General features: G+C 38.8%; 1 protein-coding gene across 6 annotated transcripts in view; it reads right to left on the bottom strand.

Moving 5' to 3' along the window:
- GPLD1 (glycosylphosphatidylinositol specific phospholipase D1) overlaps positions 1-17,863 on the bottom strand; it is an 84,928-nt gene that overhangs the window by 64,477 nt on the left and 2,588 nt on the right. For 3 of the 6 annotated variants that reach the window (XM_036994359.2, XM_017663619.3, XM_017663617.3), the window contains 4 exons: positions 17,167-17,245; positions 16,630-16,712; positions 14,219-14,274; positions 378-456 (listed from right to left, as the gene is read on the bottom strand). In XM_036994359.2, the coding sequence (XP_036850254.2) occupies positions 378-456; positions 14,219-14,274; positions 16,630-16,712; positions 17,167-17,192 (244 nt within the window). In that variant the 5' untranslated portion in view covers positions 17,193-17,245. Of the gene's footprint in view, positions 1-377; positions 457-14,218; positions 14,275-16,629; positions 17,109-17,166; positions 17,416-17,863 lie in introns of those variants that run through there. The other 3 variants (XM_036994357.2, XM_036994358.2, XM_017663623.3) reach the window with 3 other exon arrangements.

Below are 17,863 nucleotides of genomic sequence, written 5' to 3'. Positions count from 1 at the left end.
AGTATGCATTAATGCCAAAAAAAATCCAGCAAAGAAGCAAGGCATGCATTATTATCACTATGTTAAGATATGGAAGCTGATACTCAGCCTGGAAGTGATTTTTTCAAGGTCGTATGCTAGTAAACATAGAAGGAACAAAACCAGATCTTTTGATCTCTTTGAAAATGTTCTCTTCTGCCACAAAGCAGTAAAGTAAGGGCACTTAAAGTTTTCAGAATTCCTATGGTTAAGCTAGTAAGTTTTAGTGAAATGGAAAATGCAACTTTGTGAACTAAGTCACAAACCAATGACTGGAAAATATTTACATGCTTTTTAAATCATAACTATTCCTATTAAGCAACTAAAAGTGGTATCATTTGGTCTGCAAATCATCTTACCTCCTTCACAGATGCTGGGGTAAAAGGAATCGGGAAACACGGTTCCAGCTTGATATGCATCCTGGTGTTCAAGTAACAGCTGGTGAACGGGAAAACACAGAAATTAGGGTGCAAGAGCCAAAACAGCCTAGGAAAAGCAGGACCAGTCAATTTCCAGCTATGAGATTCCAAAACAATTTGGGAGGATGGGGGAGGAATGTAAAGAAGGAAGGCAAGAAGGAAAACATAATAAATAAAAATTCATACATAATATAAGACAACACCCTGCAATATATAACTTCAGGTTCTTTCTTATACAGACAGGTTAATTAAGAAGTAGCAAAAATCACCTACTTGAATTTTACCTCCTTTCATTTTCTCTGTCCAGCTAGTAGAGCAGGATTTCCCTAAGGCTAATTTCATGGAACCAGAACTGATTTGTGTTAAGTTTTCCTGTGATCATTGAAGTGAGAAAAATATAGCCATAAATACATATATATATGTGTGTGTGTGTGTGTGTGTGTGTGTGTGTGCATTTATATATCAATTATATGTGTATATATATATATATGTCTGTATAGATAAATCAGTGTATAGTTGCTAGCTGTCTTTAGAGTAAGATTATGTCCTTTGTGCTTTTTGAGGGGCAAGATGATATATTTTCCTTTTTAAAATGATGTCAAAGTAGATAACAGAGATTTTCCTTTCAAAGTTCTCCCTCAGATGTCTGGCTAATTCCCTAATTCCAACTCGCTTATGATGACTGCAGCTGCATGCTAGAATCTAGAAAACAAAAAGTACATTTCACAGACTCCACCATGGAACCCACTTCTCCGTCTTTTGCTTCTTCAGGTAGCATGGGAGTGCTTGGTGTTTCCACAGGAGTAGCAAGGAGCCCTGGTGTTCCCAGGCAGAGAGGGCATCCATTTTGCTAGTAATGCTAGTGAGACAGGGACCGTGGGTGTAGTCAGAGTAGGGTGAGGGCCTCCGGAAAAAGCAAGGCAGGATATTTACAGTCAGAGCAATATAATTGCATGCAAGGAAAGCCCCTACCAAGCTCTGTGTTAAACATTAAGCTCTAGAGTCATTCTTCGGTGAGATCAGTTAATATTCCATGCTAATGGTTTGTAATGTGTGATGTGTAAGATTCACTCTAGCACGCTAAAAGGCCCAGGCCTGTGTGCTGTCCTTCCTCCTTCAGACCTGATGAAGTGATTTGCAATCTGGGCAATTAATAATGGCAAGCAAGCCCTGCCATAAACAACATACTAAAAGGCAAGAAGGATTCCACCTTAAGGATAAGATTGCATTTTAATACCCAGGAAGTTAAGAAGTAAGATTCTTAACTTACTCTTTAGCAAACAATACCTCAGCTCAGATTGGGGGCTTGGCAAACAGTATTTGATACCTCCCAGACCAAGAGGCAGGTATCTCAGGGAGAAATCAGAGCAGGAAGTTCCTTGTGTTAATTCTCAATATTCAAGGACTGCTTAACAGTCCACACCCCTAAGCCTTTTTTCACGTTCCCAAAAATCCTCAACTGCCTATAAAACCCCCAGACAACATGCAACCACGGGCTCTCTTATCCCCTCCTGGTGGGAGCCAGGACTCTGTCCTCTCACTTTATCTCTCAGTAAAAGCCTCTCCCTGGCTCTACTACTTTGGGTGTTTGCTAAGTTCATTCTTCTACTCTGCAAACAAGAACCCCGACATCACTAGCATGGCTGAGGTTATGAGGTCCCCAAGCCAACAGTGAAAGTGGCAGCTTCTTACTTTCCAAACTGTGAAGGAGAAAGTTGGACCTGGAGATAGTCAATGGACAGTGGCTGTTTGACTAGGCATAGGTCACCCTGGCAGGCCAGTTCTGTGTCCTTTCTGGAGCTCAGTCTAGCACCTACTCCTTCAGTTGACACAGTCTGTCAGCACTGAATTCCCTAACTCTTCGTATCGAGCGCCTCTCGCCATAATCTAGCTATGATCTGCAAATGAACTCTGATTGACCCAATGGGCAAAGTAAAAGGTTGGCAACCCAACTTTTTAATTTTTCAATAAGGACTTACTAACAACATGGACCATGCATGGAGGCAACAAAGAAGTACATCCAAAATAGAGTATCATTTGGTTTTTTATTTTTATTTTCCAATAAGTATCTCATTCCCACTCTGTTACAGAGAAAGAATCACTCTCGCTTGAGGAGAATTCCATGCTAATCAGGTAGGGCTGACTACAGGGGTACGAGGCCAGCATTTCCACTCCCATCACAAAGCTGGGCTCAGAGATGCACATCTGATTAAAGCTAGTTCAATGAGAAGTTTCCCTAAGACTTCTCAGCGGGAGCTATGGGCAAGATGCCCTCTTCCCTTTGGGGATTTTAAGCTTGCAAGCAGAGTCCTGGATGACCAGTGTCCTCCATGTGGAGAGATAGAGCGGCATCTATAACTCTGGATCCAGCTCTGTCTCAGGGATATCAATTATATGAAACATGCCTTTTTTTTTCTAAAGGTAGCTAGAGCTGAACCTTTGTCATTTATTAACTTCATTGAATGTTTACCTTGCCACTCACTGTTCTAGTCACTTTATATATATTAAGACTTGAACCTGCATTTCCTAGTGAGATAGATATTGTTATTTAACATAAAAAATAATTCTGAAGTAAAATTTGAAAAGTGAATGTGTCAGCAAAATAGGAAATTTCTGGGGGAAAAAAGAGTACAGAGGAAAGATGCAGCCTTCAGATATTAAAAGTGGTATTTCTGTAAGCTACAGAAATAAATAATAGTATGATCCTGGAACCAAGACAGATCAGTGAGACAGAATAAAGAGCAAAGAAACAGACTGAAGCAGGCATAGTGACGTGTACGACAGAGACGAATGAAAGGGGCATGATCAACGAATGGGATTGCGCCATCTCACCATGACAGCGATTCCATTTTTGCAGGGGGTGTCCATGCTTATCCGGGGCTACACAGGCTTGAAGTTGACATTGCCAATGCAATGTCATTGTGGATCCCTACCACACTTTATGCCAAAATAAATGCAGGCTGCATTATGGAGTAAAATGTCATTAATGGAGCCATAAAATTAACACCACAAAGTATAAGCGAATAATTATATAATCTTGGAGTGGGAATGATTTTTCTAAGCAAAACATACAGGCAGAAAAGAGGAAATTGATGCGCTTAACTACACAAAAATTTAAGTATTCTGCATGGTAAAAAGCACCAGAAACAAAGATCAGAGAAAAATAGATAACGATGAAATCATTTTATGGATGACGGGATAGTATCTTTAATAAAAAGCCATTCTTAAACACAAAGATAAACATCCTAATAGACAAATGAGCAAAAGACATACGCAATTCACAGAAGAAGTAATAGAAATAGAGGATAAACACTTGAAAATATATTTAACCTCATTACTAATAATTAGAATGCTAATTAAGACTATAACAAAATGCTATTTTCACCTACCATATTGGCAAAAATTTTTTTAATTAAAAAAATTAAAAATAGGCCCTAAATGTAAATTTGTTTCCAAAACTGAAGCTACTTATCAAGAAGTTTCAATTAAGAATAGTAACCCTTCCTTGGTTATAAATGACTTCCCTGAGTTGCTTTCTCATCTGTTTCTGTGCCATTTGGATTTAACTAGCAGTGCCAGGATTAAAGGGATTTGCTGAGAATATCTATCAAGAATAATGGAGGCCAGGTTTCTCACTGTTGGAGAAAGGAGTTACAGATATGGACATAGAGAAGGTTAGAATAAATCCTGTAGCAATGGGTTGAAATCGGAGATACTTCTGTGAACTCAGGTTTTAAATGGAGAGACAGACACAAAGCCAACTTGAAGTGGAAAATGGGAGAATTTGAGCATTAACATAAATAATGATAGCAATGTAATATAAACCACTGAATAAAATAAGAATCCATGACTGTATACTGATACAAATAAATAAATAAATGGGGAAGATGGGAAAGCTCTACCTAACAGCAGAATGCCAACTAATAAATGTAGAAGGAATGATGGAATCAGATCATTGTTATGATGGTTGCCAAACTGTTTATTATTCAGGCAAGAATTAATGAATGCTTAAACTAGTAGGAAAAAGTTTGATGAGAAACAGGATATTTATATTACCTCAATATATCTCCCCACAAAATATTTACTTGCTAATTAATTAAAAGGCAGAAATAGCTCATTAATTTTCCAGTGTAAAAATGTGGCAGATAACCATCTAAGCCAAGTGATAAAAATTAATATTACTAGGAATTCTGCTTCTAGGAAGATGGAGTCGATGTACTTTTCCATAGTTCTCTTGCTGCTAAAACCTGGACATGTATACAAATTAACATAAGATGATTCTGAAAGTTGGAGATAAGTATGCAGAGTGGCCAAGGAACTCAAGACCTCACTGGGGTGAATTCCCTGGTTTTCTTTTTGCCTTATACATCCCAAACGGGATACTAGAAATTCCAACCACCTAGAACCCCAATGGATACAGAAAAAATAAAAATAAAAATGAAAAGTCTGCTCTTTCTTGCCATAGAACCAGGAATGAGGCAACCTAACATGACAGAAAACTTGTAGACAAGGAGCCAAGATGGCGGGGTGAGTAGAGCAGCGGAAATCTCCTCCAAAAACATATATATTTTTGAAAATACAACAAATACAACTATTCCGAAAAGAGAGACCAGAAGACACAGGACAACAGCCAGATTACATCCACACCTGCAAGAACCCTGCGCCTCATGAAGGGGGTAAGATACAAGCCCCAGCCCAGCGGGACCCGAGCGCCCGTCCCCCCAGCTCCCAGTGGGAGGAGAGGAGTCGGAGCGGGGAGGGGGAGGGAGTCCAGGACTGCTAAATAGCCAGCCCTAGCCATCCGCATCAAAGCGCAGACACACAGTGCGTGGGGTGCTGGATAATAGGGAAACAGGACAGTAAAACCTGTGAGCAGGTCCCCACAGGCGGTGCCCCTGGGACAAAGAAAAGAGTGCTTTTTGAAAGGCTTAAAGGGACAGGGACCCCACAGCTGGACAGAGGCATCCCGGCGCAATCAGCCCAGCAGCTGGGAACCCGGGGAACTCTGGGCGCCCTAACCCCCTGGGCGGCAGCACAGCTCCAAGGCCCCTCACGGTGATAAACAGCCTCCTGCCCATTCCCACTCTGGCCTGGCGGCCCCACCACAGCAAAAGAGCAGCCTGAGGCCGGCCATGCCCACAGCAACCACACACGGAGCTTCCTTCACAGCAGCCAGGCAAGAATCAGAGACCCTGTCTGCGCACAACTGCCCAGCACAAGCCGCTAGGGGTCGCCGTTTTCCTGGGAGAGGAAGGCCACAAACCAGCAAGAAGGGACATTCTTCCAGCTGACACATGCCAACTACCCACGACTACCTCTATCGCCATGAAAAGACAGAAGAATTTGATACAGATCAGATTGACCCAGACAGTCTCCCCTGAAAAGGAATATGGGAAGATAAACCTAACCAATCTTCCTGAAAAATAATTTAAAATTAAGGTCATAACCATGCTGATTGACTTGCAGAGAAACACGCAAGAGCTAAGGAGGGAGAATACAGAAATAAAACAATCTCTGGAAGGATTTAAAAGCAGGATGAATGAGATGCAAGAGGCCATTGATGGATTAGAAACCAGAGAACAGGAACGCATAGAAGCTGATGCAGAGAGACATAAAAGGATCTCCAGGAATGAAAGAATATTAAGAGAACTGTGTGACCAATAGAAACGGAACAATATCTGCAATAGAGGGGTACAAGAAGAAGAAGAGAGAGAAAAAGGGATAGAAAGTGTATTTGAAGAAATAATTGCTGAAAACTTCCAGAAACTGGTGGAGGAAATAGTTGCTCAGACCACGGAAGTACACAGAACTCCCAACAGAAGGGACCCAAGGAGGACAACGCCAAGACACATAATACTTAAAATGGCAAAGATCAAGGACAAGGACAGAGGTATAAAGGCAGCTAGAGAGAGGAAAAAGGTTACCTACAAAGGAAAACCCATAAGGCTATCATCACACATCCCAACAGAAACCTTACAGGCCAGAAGAGAATGGCATGATATATTTAATGCAATGAAACAGAAGGGCCTTGAACCAACAATACTGTAGCCAGCAAGATTATCATTTTAAATAAGAAGGAGGGATTAAAGAATTCCCAGACAAGCAAAAGTTGAGGGAATTTGCGCCCCACAAACCACTTCTACAGGGTATTTTAGAGGGACTGCTCTAGATGGGAACACTCCTAAGGCTAAATAGATGTCACCAGAGAAAATAAAATCACAGCAAAGAAAGCAGACCAAACAAATACTAACTAAAGGCAAAAAGTAAAATGAACTACCCACAAAAGCAGTCAAAGGAAACACAAAAGAGCACAGAATAAAACACCCAACATATAAAGAGTGGAGGAGGAGGAATAAGAAGGGAGAGAAATAAAGAATCATCAGACAGTGTTTATAATATCTAAATAAGCAAGTTAAGTTAGACAGAAAGATACTAAAGAAGCTAATCTTGAATCTTTGGTAACCACAAATCTAAAGTCTGGAATGGCAATAAGTACATATTTTTCAATAATCACCCTAATGTAAATGGACTGAATGCACCAATCAAAAGACACAGAGTAATAGAATGGATAAAAAAGCAAGGCCCATCTATATGCTGCTTACAAGAGACTCACCTCAAACCCAAAGACATGCACAGACTAAAAGTCAAGGGATGGAAAAAGATACTTCATGCAAAGAACAAGGAGAAAAAAGCAGGTGTTGCAGTACTACTATCAGACAAAATAGACTTCAAAACAAAGAAAGTAACAAGAGATAAAGAAGAACATTATATAATGATAAAGGGCTCAGTACAACAAGAGGATGTAACCATTATAAATACATATGCAACCAATACAGGAGCACCTACATATTTGAAACAAATACTAAGAGAATTAAAGGAGGAAATAGAATGCAGTGCATTCATTTCAGGAGAGTTCAACACACCACTCACCCCAAAGGACAGAACCACCAGGCAGAAAATAGTAAGGTCACAGAGGTGCTGAACAACACACCAGAACAGATGGACCTAATAGACACCTACAGAACTCTACATCCAAAGGCAACAGGATACACATTCTTCTCAAGTGCACATGGAACCAGAATAGACCACATACTGGGCCACAAAAAAAGCCTCAGTAAATCCAAAAAGATTGAAATTCTACCAACTTCTCAGACCACAAAGGTATAAAACTAGAAATAAATTCTACAAAGAAAACAAAAATCCCACAAACACATGGAGGCTTAAAAACATGCTCCTAAATAATAAATGGATCAACGACCAAATCAAAATAGAGATCAAGCAATATATGGAGACTAATGAAAACAACAGCACAAAGCCCTAAATTCTGTGGGATGCAGGGAAGGCAGTCCTAAGAGGAAACTATATAGCAATCCAGGCCTATTTAAAGAAGGAAGAACAATCCCAAATGAATAGTCTGAAGTCACAATTATTGAAATTGGAAAAAGAAGAATAAATGAGGCCTAAAGTCAGCAGAAGAAGGGACATAATAAAGATCAGAGAAGAAATAAATAAAATTGAGAAGAATAAAACAATAGAAAAAATCAGTGAAGCCAAGAGCTGATTCTTTGAGAAAATAAACAAAATAGATAAGCCTCTAGACAGACTTATTAAGAGAAAAAGAGAATCAGCACACATCAACAGAATCAGAAACGAGAGAGGAAAAATCACAACAGACCTCACAGAAATACAAAGAATTATTAGAGACTAGTATGAAAACCTATATGCTAATAAGCTGGAAAACCTAGAGGAAATGGACAACTTCCTAGAAAAATACAACCTTCCAAGACTGACCAAGGAGGAAACAGAAAATCTAAACAAACCAATTACCAGCAAAGAGATTGAATGGGTAATCAAAAGATTACACAAGAACAAAACCCCTAGGCCAGATGGATTTACTTCGGATTTATCAGGCATATAGAGAAGATATGATACCCATATCCCTTAAAGTTTTCCAAAAAATAGAACAGGAGGGAATACTCCCAAACTCATTCTATGAAGCCAGCATCACCCTAATACGAAACCCAGGCAAAGACACCACCAAAAAAGAAAACTACAAACCAATATCCATGATGAATGTAGATGCAAAAATACTCCACAAAATATTAGCAAACTGAATTAAAAAATACATCAAAAGGATCATACACCATGACCAAGTGGGATTCATCCCAGGGATGCAAGGATGGTACAACATTCGAAAATCCATCAACATCATCCATCACATCAACAAAAAGAAGGACAAAAATCACATGATCATCGCCATAGATGCCAAAAAAGCATTCGACAAAATTCAACATCCATTCATGATAAACACTCTCAAAAAAATGGGCATAGAGGGCAAGTACCTCAACATAATAAAGGCCATATATGATAAACCCACAGCCAACATCATACTGAACAGTGAGAAGCTGAAAGCTTTTCCTCTGAGATCGGGTACAAGACAGGAATGCCCACTCTGCCCACTGTTATTCAACATAGTACTGGAGGTCCTAGCCACAGCAATTAGACAAAACAAAGAAATACAAGGAATCCAGATTGGTAAAGAAGTTAAACTATTTGCAGATGACATGATATTGTACATAGAAAACCCAAAAGACTCCACTCCAAAACTACTAGAACTAATATCAGAATTCAGCAAAGTTGCAGGATACAAAATTAACAGACAGAAATCTGTGGCTTTCCTATACACTAACAATGAACTAACAGAAAGAGAAATCAGGAAACAATTCCATTCACAATTGCATCAAAAAGAATAAAATACCTAGGAATGAACCTAACCAAGGAATTAAAAGACGTATACCTGAAAACTATAAGAAACTCTTAAGAGAAATTAAAGAGGACACTAACAAATGGAAACTCATCCCATGCTCTTGGCTAGGAAGATTTAATATCATCAAAATGGCCATCCTGCCCAAAGCAATATACGGATTTGATGCAAAATCCCTATCAAATTACCAACAGCATTCTTCAATGAACGGGAACAAACAATTCAAAAATTCATATGGAAACACCAAAGACCCTGAATAGCCAAAGCAATCCTGAGAGGGAAGAATAAAGTGGGGGGGATCTCGCTCCTAAACTTCAAGCTCTACTACAAAGCCACAGTAATCAAGACAATTTGGTACTGGCACAAGAACAAAGCTACAGACCAGTGGAACAGAATAGAGACTCCAGACATTAACCCAAACATATATGGTCAATTAATATATGATAAAGGAGCCATGGACATATAATGGGGAAATGACCGTCTCTTCAATAGTTAGTGCTGGCAAAATTGGACAGCTACATGTAAGAGAATGAAACTGGATCACTATCTAACCCCATACATAAAAGTAAATTTGAAATGGATCAAAAACCTGAATGTAAGTTATGAAACCATAAAAATCTTAGACAGAAAAAACATAGGCAAAAATCTCTTGGACATAAACATGAGTGACTTCTTCACGAGCACATCTCCCCGGGCAAGGGAAACAAAAGCAAAAATGAACAAGTGGGACTATATCAAGCTGAAAAGCTTCTGTACAGCAAAGGACACCATCATTTGAACAAAAAGGTATCCTACAGTATGGGAGAATATATTCATAAATGACAGATCTGATAAAGGGCTGACATCCAAAATATATAAAGAGTTCACACACCTCAACAAACAAAAAGCAAATAATCCAATTAAAAAATGGGCAGAGGAGCTGAACAGACAGTTCTCCAAAGAAGAAATTCAGATGATCAACAGATACATGAAAAGATGCTCCACATAGCTAGTCATCAGAGAAATGCAAATTAAAACCACAATAATATATCACCTCACACCAGTAAGGATCACCACCATCCAAAAGGCAAACAACAACAACAAATGTTGGTTAGGTTGCAGAGAAAGGGGAACTCTAAGAATGCAGCAGTCCAGTTTGAAAAAGATAGATGCACCCCTATGTTTATCGCAGCACTATTTACAATAGCCAAGAAATGGAAGCAATCTAAGTGTCCATCAGTAGATGGATAAAGAAGATGTGGTACATATACACAATGGAATATTATTCAGCCATAAGAAGAAAACCAATCCTACCATTTGCAACAACATGGATGGAGCTAGAGGGTATTATGCTCAGTGAAATAAGCCAGGCAGAGAAAGACAAGTACCAAATGATTTCACTCATATGTGGAGTATAAGAACAAAGAAAAACTGAAGGAACAAAACAGCAGCAGAATCACAGAACCCAAGAATGGACTAACAGTTACCAAAGGAAAAGGGGCTGAGGAGGATGGGTGGGAAGGAAGGGATAAGGGGGAAAAAGAAAGGGCACATTATGATTAGCATGTATAATGTGGGGGTGTATGGGGAGAGCTGTATAACACAGAGAAGACAAGTAGTGATTCTACAGCATCTTACTACACTGATGGACAGTGACTGTAATGGGGATTGTGGGGTGGACTTGGTGAAGGGGGGAGCCTAGTAAACATAATGTTCTGCATGTAATTGTAGATTAATGACAAAAAAAAAACACTTTTAGACAACCACCTCTTTACTCCAGCCAAACACCACAGAAAAAACTGTGGCCCTACCCTTACACCCAACCAGCTAAGGCTAAATGGGGAGCCCAGATTCCCCCCTCACCAGGCTGCACTGCAGTACCCCAGTACCCCCACTGGAATGGCATCAGAGAAGGCCAAGGAGGGAGCCAGGACGTTCACCCCTGCCATCCTGCCCTCACACCAATCCTTCAGAGTCAGGAGAGACCATGAAGATGGCCTGGACATTCAATCCTAACTGGCAGTAATGAGGAGTCTCCCCTCCCCAGTGAGGTTGTGTCAGAAGGGGGACCCAGAGGGAATGAGGACATTTACCATCAGCAGCAATAAGGTGCCACACCTGCCCTCTGACATCAGTAAAGGCCACTGTGAGGAGCAGTAATGAGGCACTCCCATGGCTCACAGCCAGGGGGGTATTAGTGGAGGCCTAGTGGAGAACCTTGACTTCTACTCCCAGTTAACAGAAGGTGACTGTCCCCCAACCCCTTTCACTGCCAGAAGTCAACTGGAACAGAAAATTTACATAAGATACAAAGTCTAATAATGTAATACCTAGAATGTCCAGGTTTCAATCAAAGATAACTCATCATACCAAAAACCAGGAAGATCTCAAAAGGAATGAAGAAAGATAATCAGTAGATGCCAACACTGAGATGGCAGAAATCTTAGCATTATCTAACATTTCAAAACAGCCACCAACAAAATACTTAGAAAACAATTAGAAATACACTTGAAACAAACAAGTCTCAGCAAAGAAACAGAAGATAAAAAGAAGCAAATGGAAATTTCAGAACTGAAAAATAAAATAGCTGAAGTAAAAGTAAACATCACTGGAAGTGGTACAGGTTTATATTGTGTGCCTTCTGACATGATGTAATGAGGAGAATACAGCCTCACTTCAATGTTCTATGATATTTCTGTCAAAAAATAATCTCCAGGAGAATCTATCATGAGGAATCACCAGAAGAAATAAAAATAAAGTACATTCTACACAGTTACTGGACTTGTAAAATATCAAGATCATTATAGACAGTCTAGGCATGAGGAACAGTTCTAGGCTGGAGGAGATTAAAAAGAACATACACAACACATAATCCTGAAATGGTCCTGGAATCATAAAAATCTTATTGAGACAACTGGTAAAATTTAAACGAGACCTAAGGATTGGGTGAGAGTGCTATTTCAATGTTGATTACTTGCTTGTGATTATTACATTGTGATATGTATGTGTCCTTGTTTTTATACACAATGTGTTAAAGGATAATAAGCAACTAGCTCTCAAATAGTTCATTGAAAAATCAATATATATAAACATAAGATGAAAAGGCAAATATGATAAGCTGTCAACAACTGGGGAAACTGGGTAAAAGGCATGCCGGAATTATTTGTTTAGTTTTTCAAGTTTTCTATTTCAAGTTACTGCAAAATTGAGAATTAGTTAAATAAATTATGGTACCTTCTAGATAACAGAAAAATATATAATTGTTAAAATCATTATGAAGATTTCTATTGACATGTAAATATATCAACAATATGTGAAAGGAAAAACATCAAGTTACAAAATAGTGTGTAATTTTTTTAAGTGCTAATAAATGCAGAGAAAATATATAGGATGACATAAAACCAAGTGTTAACACTGGTTATCTCTCATTTTTTTAAAAACAATAAAATTTCTTTTAGTTTTCTAATTAGAAAAGAAAAAAACTGTATGATGAGTGGGGAGGAAGAAGCAGGGCAACGAGGAGACAGCAACTAAACAAATAACTACTATCGCTCTGATTCCATGGTAAACACACCACATTCTATTTATTCTTATAGAAAGAAAGTAAATGTCAGGGAAATAATGACCACCAATGTGAGGTCAGCTTGCTTCTTATAGTTCTCATAAGTTAATAAACTGATTTTCTCATCTTTATGCATTAATCTCTTATTAATTTAGTTAGTGTAAGTCAACATCTTTGAAGTACAGTCACCTCTGGATATACTATCAAAAGATAATCCCAGAACCATCAAAATTCAGACCCTGAATGTGCAGAGCTTGCCAAATATTGGCACCTGCAGAGATCCACCTGTATAGCCAGCCAGCATCCTTCAGATGGCTTCCCTCTGTATCACTTGACCAAACAATACCAATGAGTCCAGAAGTCGAAGAGCAGAGGTCGGTAGGGAGAAAGACGATTCCCACGTATAGAGATATAAAAAAGACCATCAGTCTTCGAAAGGGCACAAGATAATACTGTCAGAGGTAAAGTGATCCCTATTTATCTTCATAAGTTAAAAGTGGGAAGTGTAAGCTTTCAGAGCACTTAGTTATTTCCAATGAGGTTGTCAGTTTTTGCATAGGACTGCTGCTGAGGGGAAGTATCTGTGTCCATTTAAAATATTTTAAGTTAAGTTAATGATTCAAGCTTGAGTAGCTCTACCAGAAAATCACTCCACACACTCAGGACTGGATTGTTCATGTGATGAATTAGGCAGATTCTTACTTCACTTCTTCTTTCCTGACTACTTTCTATCAGGTTCAATATGGAAAATAATCAAATATAAATGCTGTTAAACTGGTGAGTAAGGAAGTTGAAATTCATGCCTAAAAGTGGTTTGAGGATGTAGTAGATTTCAGTTATTTTATCTTTCTGCTTTCCGTACTTAGAGTATCAAGATTTCCTGGCAATAATTTGATCCAATTCTGATGTCCTGGGCAGAGATTAACCTCTCTTATCAAATGTAAGTATTTAAGAATCATCTTTGTTACAACGTATCATTTAGCTATAGAACTAGAAGTAGTACGTAGTCAGAATGGGTTCAACTAATTTAAGAATGGCTAAAAGGTAAGCCAGAGTCCTAGGAAGAATACAGAAGGGAGAAGTTGAAAGAAGCATCTCAAAGCATACTTCTGTATAAATATTTCCTTCTCCTTGTTGTGATATGTTTTGTATATAACACACAGAGACAAGAAGTGGAAAACAAATGATTTATCTCAGATATGACTTCTCTTTATAAAAACAAAAGATGTACCATTTAAAAAATTCTCAAAATTTTTCAAATTATGATCACTAAAATATTTCAATGATACTAGTTCAATATACATAACGTTCAAGTAGCATTGGAGGGGTCATACACCTTTTAACCCCAAATATTAATGTTTTATAAAGACATAAAAATGAGTTTTAAAATTACTGTTTAAATATGTCAGGACCTTTGTCTAACAGCTATGGAAGAAAATTAATGCACAGGAATAAAAGAAAAATTAAACTTTATACCTCTTTGTAGTTAACATTCACACCCTGAAGGTGGAGAAACTCCAGAGCTCTGTGTCCTGAGAGAAATAAATACGTAAGTCATTTAAGTTCAACTATAACTAAAAACAGAACTTACTAGAGATAATTTTAAAAGGAAAATATGTAATTTCGTCACTTTAACCATCAAAAAAGTGGGAAATGAAAATTAAGTGTACACTTGTAATTTTCATTAGGCATAATTAGATTCATACAATATTTATGTTGTTATAATACAAATAAAGTTTGCATGGTGATCTAAAGTCTCAGAACTGGCTCTATGACCCAGGGTAAGTCGCTTACCCTCTCTAGGCCTCAGTCCCCTCCTATGTAAAATTAAGTAAACAATACCCACCATACAGGTTTCTTGGGAGATTCACAGAAAATAAGTGCTAAGTGACAAACACAATGGCTGATACAATGAACAGAGCTGTCACCGTATTTTCCCTCAACAGTCCACTGAGATAGATAAATCTAGGTAGGAAATGTGATACAGGACCTAGGCATGGACTGAATCAATGATCCGCAACTGTTTTTTGATTATTGGGCAACTTTAGAAGGACAAAAACAGAATCTCAGAAGTTTGCCTGCTCTACCCACATACCCACTTACACCCTGAGTCTTCTTAGAATCAACAGGAAGATGAACATTCCTTGTAAAGACACATTCAAAGTGATACCTTATTTCTACTGTGAATCACACCCAATTTTTTAATTCATACAACAAAAAAAATACAGCCACTACTGTAAGTGTTGATGACATAAGAGACAAGTTCACAGCCCACACAAACAGCCTGTATGGGGGACGCCAGTGATTTCCGAATGACCTAATGAGGCCAATTCTAACTCATTCACGTGGTGTCAACCTTCCACACGGGCTCTATATAAGAAGTGAAAATGTGAACCGAGATATTTATAAAATCATTTTAGTTTGAAAAAAATTTCAAATTTTAGAGCTGTCTCCTTTACATAAACATCTCTAAAATCTGTGCAGTTTGGAATTGCCTTCAATTATCTTCACATAAGCATTATATATAATATCTATTAAAATACTTAAAGTATAGTTTTAATATATTAATTTATTAGGACCTTTGGTACCTACTGAAGAAAGGCAAGCGATTATCTGATTATTAAATTTTTATGTAAATGTTTAAATTCTAAGGATTAAAAACTAGAATATTTCCATTTATATTTGTTCCTCTTCAGCCCACTTCTGTAATTTTAGCAATCTCAATTTCTAATAACGTAACACTTGGAAGATACTTCAGAATTCACTAAGAAGAGGTTTTTATGGAAAACCGCTCATTTTACAGAACAGGAATTGAAAGAGAAAGTACATTATTCAGAGTCACACATCAAGTTTACAGCAGAGCTGGTACTAGAACCTAGGTCTGATTCTCTTTTCAATTAATCCCTGTCTTCTTCATTTTAGCAAATGTTTTGGGAAAGACCATTGGACTATCTATCAATAAATGTAATTCTAGGCCAGGCCACAAACAGGTTAGCTATAAAAAGCCCTAAGATCAATTTCCTGATATGTAAAATAAAAGATAATTGGACTCAGTGACCTTTAGTACCCCTTCAAATGGTAAAATTCTGTGATCATAAGGTTGTTGCCAACCAGAACTCAAGATCTAGGTCTATTTTACACAAATAAATGTTCATATTTTATTTGTAATTTTGTTGTGCTTTGTACCTTCTGGGGGTACAAAACAATACAAAACTATTCTGCAGGCAAAACTATAATATTGTTATTATTTTCATCTAAAGAAAACCCAGACATCAAGAATATCTGAAATTAATCTGAAAATTGCTATACAACATAATCATAACTAATTGTTATAAATTGGCTCATATTTCCTTTAAGTTAAAAAAAAATTATAAATACACTTCACACAAGAACCAAATCTTTGTGCTCCCGTTTGCTACCATATGTCCAGATAACTGCCTTCAGCCCTGAGCTGGTGGACACAGGTACCCTGCCCTCCACAACTCTTGTCATCATTCTGGGCCCCTCTAACACCAGTGACTATCCAAACCCCTTTGCTTCCTTGCCCTCCCTGAAGCCCACCACTTTCAAAACACTTGATTCAGGGGACCCACTCCCATGGCCATGTTGGCATTCACATTTGCTTGGCAATACAAAATAGCAGCAGTAAGTTCCTCATGCTGCCATATCCTACCATCTCTCTCTCCTCTTGTCCTATCAATTCTTCTGCTTCATGGCAGCCTCTATTTTTCCCAACTCATTATTTTCCCATCCAGAGAAAATAGCCAGGGACCCCCTCACTGCAGCAGGGGAACTTTTATCAATAGATGAGAAAGAGTTTAAATTTTCTCCTTGAATGCCCTTGAAATTCAATGCCCTTGATACCATAAGAAATCACCAGCACTTACCTATTTCTACATGTGTTGAAATGCCACACGGTGAACCTCTAGAGCAGAGAGAACCCAGTGTAATCAGCAGCCCAGCCCAGAACCTGAAAGCAGACATGCTCTCATTACTCTCTGCTCCTCTGGTGATGAGAATGCACAGAGCTGGGTCAGCGCAGAGACCGAAACCCAGGCCCAGACGCACTGCTTTCCCTCTCCGCAGGTCACTGACACAGAAAACCAAGCCTCATTTCAAAATACTAACATTTTCCAGTAAAGTCAACTGTTAATTACTGTTTAACTTCACCAGACCAACAATCGAACTCCACCTGGGAGAGGAAATGAGCAATAAGCTGAAATCTAAGTGCCTGTAGGTGGAAGCATTGCTATCTTCTGACCAAGGTTTCCTCTGGGTTTGTTTTTAACATGAAATTTGAACAAAGGCACAAGCAAAGTTGTGTCCAAATATTCTTTGCTTTCTTAAAAAAGAATCACCCAAAAAAAAAAAAAAAAAAAGAATCACCCATCAATATTGATACCCAATACACTGGACCGACTCACCTTACAAGAGCTGATCTCTTATGCATCCTTTCCACACAAAAACAGGTTGCTACCTCCTCGGCCTCCGAAAGCTGCGAGGCTGGGAAAGGTTTTATGATGATCAGCTGGAACCGGCTTCTCTTTCAGTATTTGGCAACAGATACTGACATTTGCATGTGATTACACAAGAGCAATCACTTCTGGTGTCTCTACTTCCGGCTGTTTGTCTCACCTGAGGGTTTCAGACCGGGCAAGTTCACTCTGGATTGGCTGAGACCAAAAAATGACAACGGGACGTTTTTGGGGTAAAAGGTCTTATACCATGGTGGTAGGTCAAGCATTAGAATCCCATCTGCCTCCCGGCCAGTCTGCACAAGCAAGCTGGGCATCTCCACTGCCTTGCAGCCCCAGAACCCTGCGTAGCACTCTTTATATAAAGTCAGTAACAGCTCAGCTGCCATAAGAGTGAAAGCATGTCTTTTGAGAGATTCAATGCCCTTGATACCATAAGAAATCACCTGTGAGCATTGCAGACGCACAATGGGCAACTATATTAGGGTCAGGTGAGATCCTGGCCATGGAACTTCCATTTTCCCTACACTATTCTCATAGGGTTTATCCAGATTGTTGTATGGTCAGATTCTCGCAGCCCAAGCAAAAATGCCGATTCTGCTTGGTATAGGGGAGTGGGCAGAGTTTCTGGACTGAGAAACAAAGA

Source organism: Manis javanica, chromosome 16 (assembly GCF_040802235.1).
Source record: "Manis javanica isolate MJ-LG chromosome 16, MJ_LKY, whole genome shotgun sequence".
NCBI lineage: Eukaryota > Metazoa > Chordata > Mammalia > Pholidota > Manidae > Manis > Manis javanica.
Note: the sequence above shows the minus strand (reverse complement) of the source record. Positions and strands in the feature narration are given on the sequence as shown.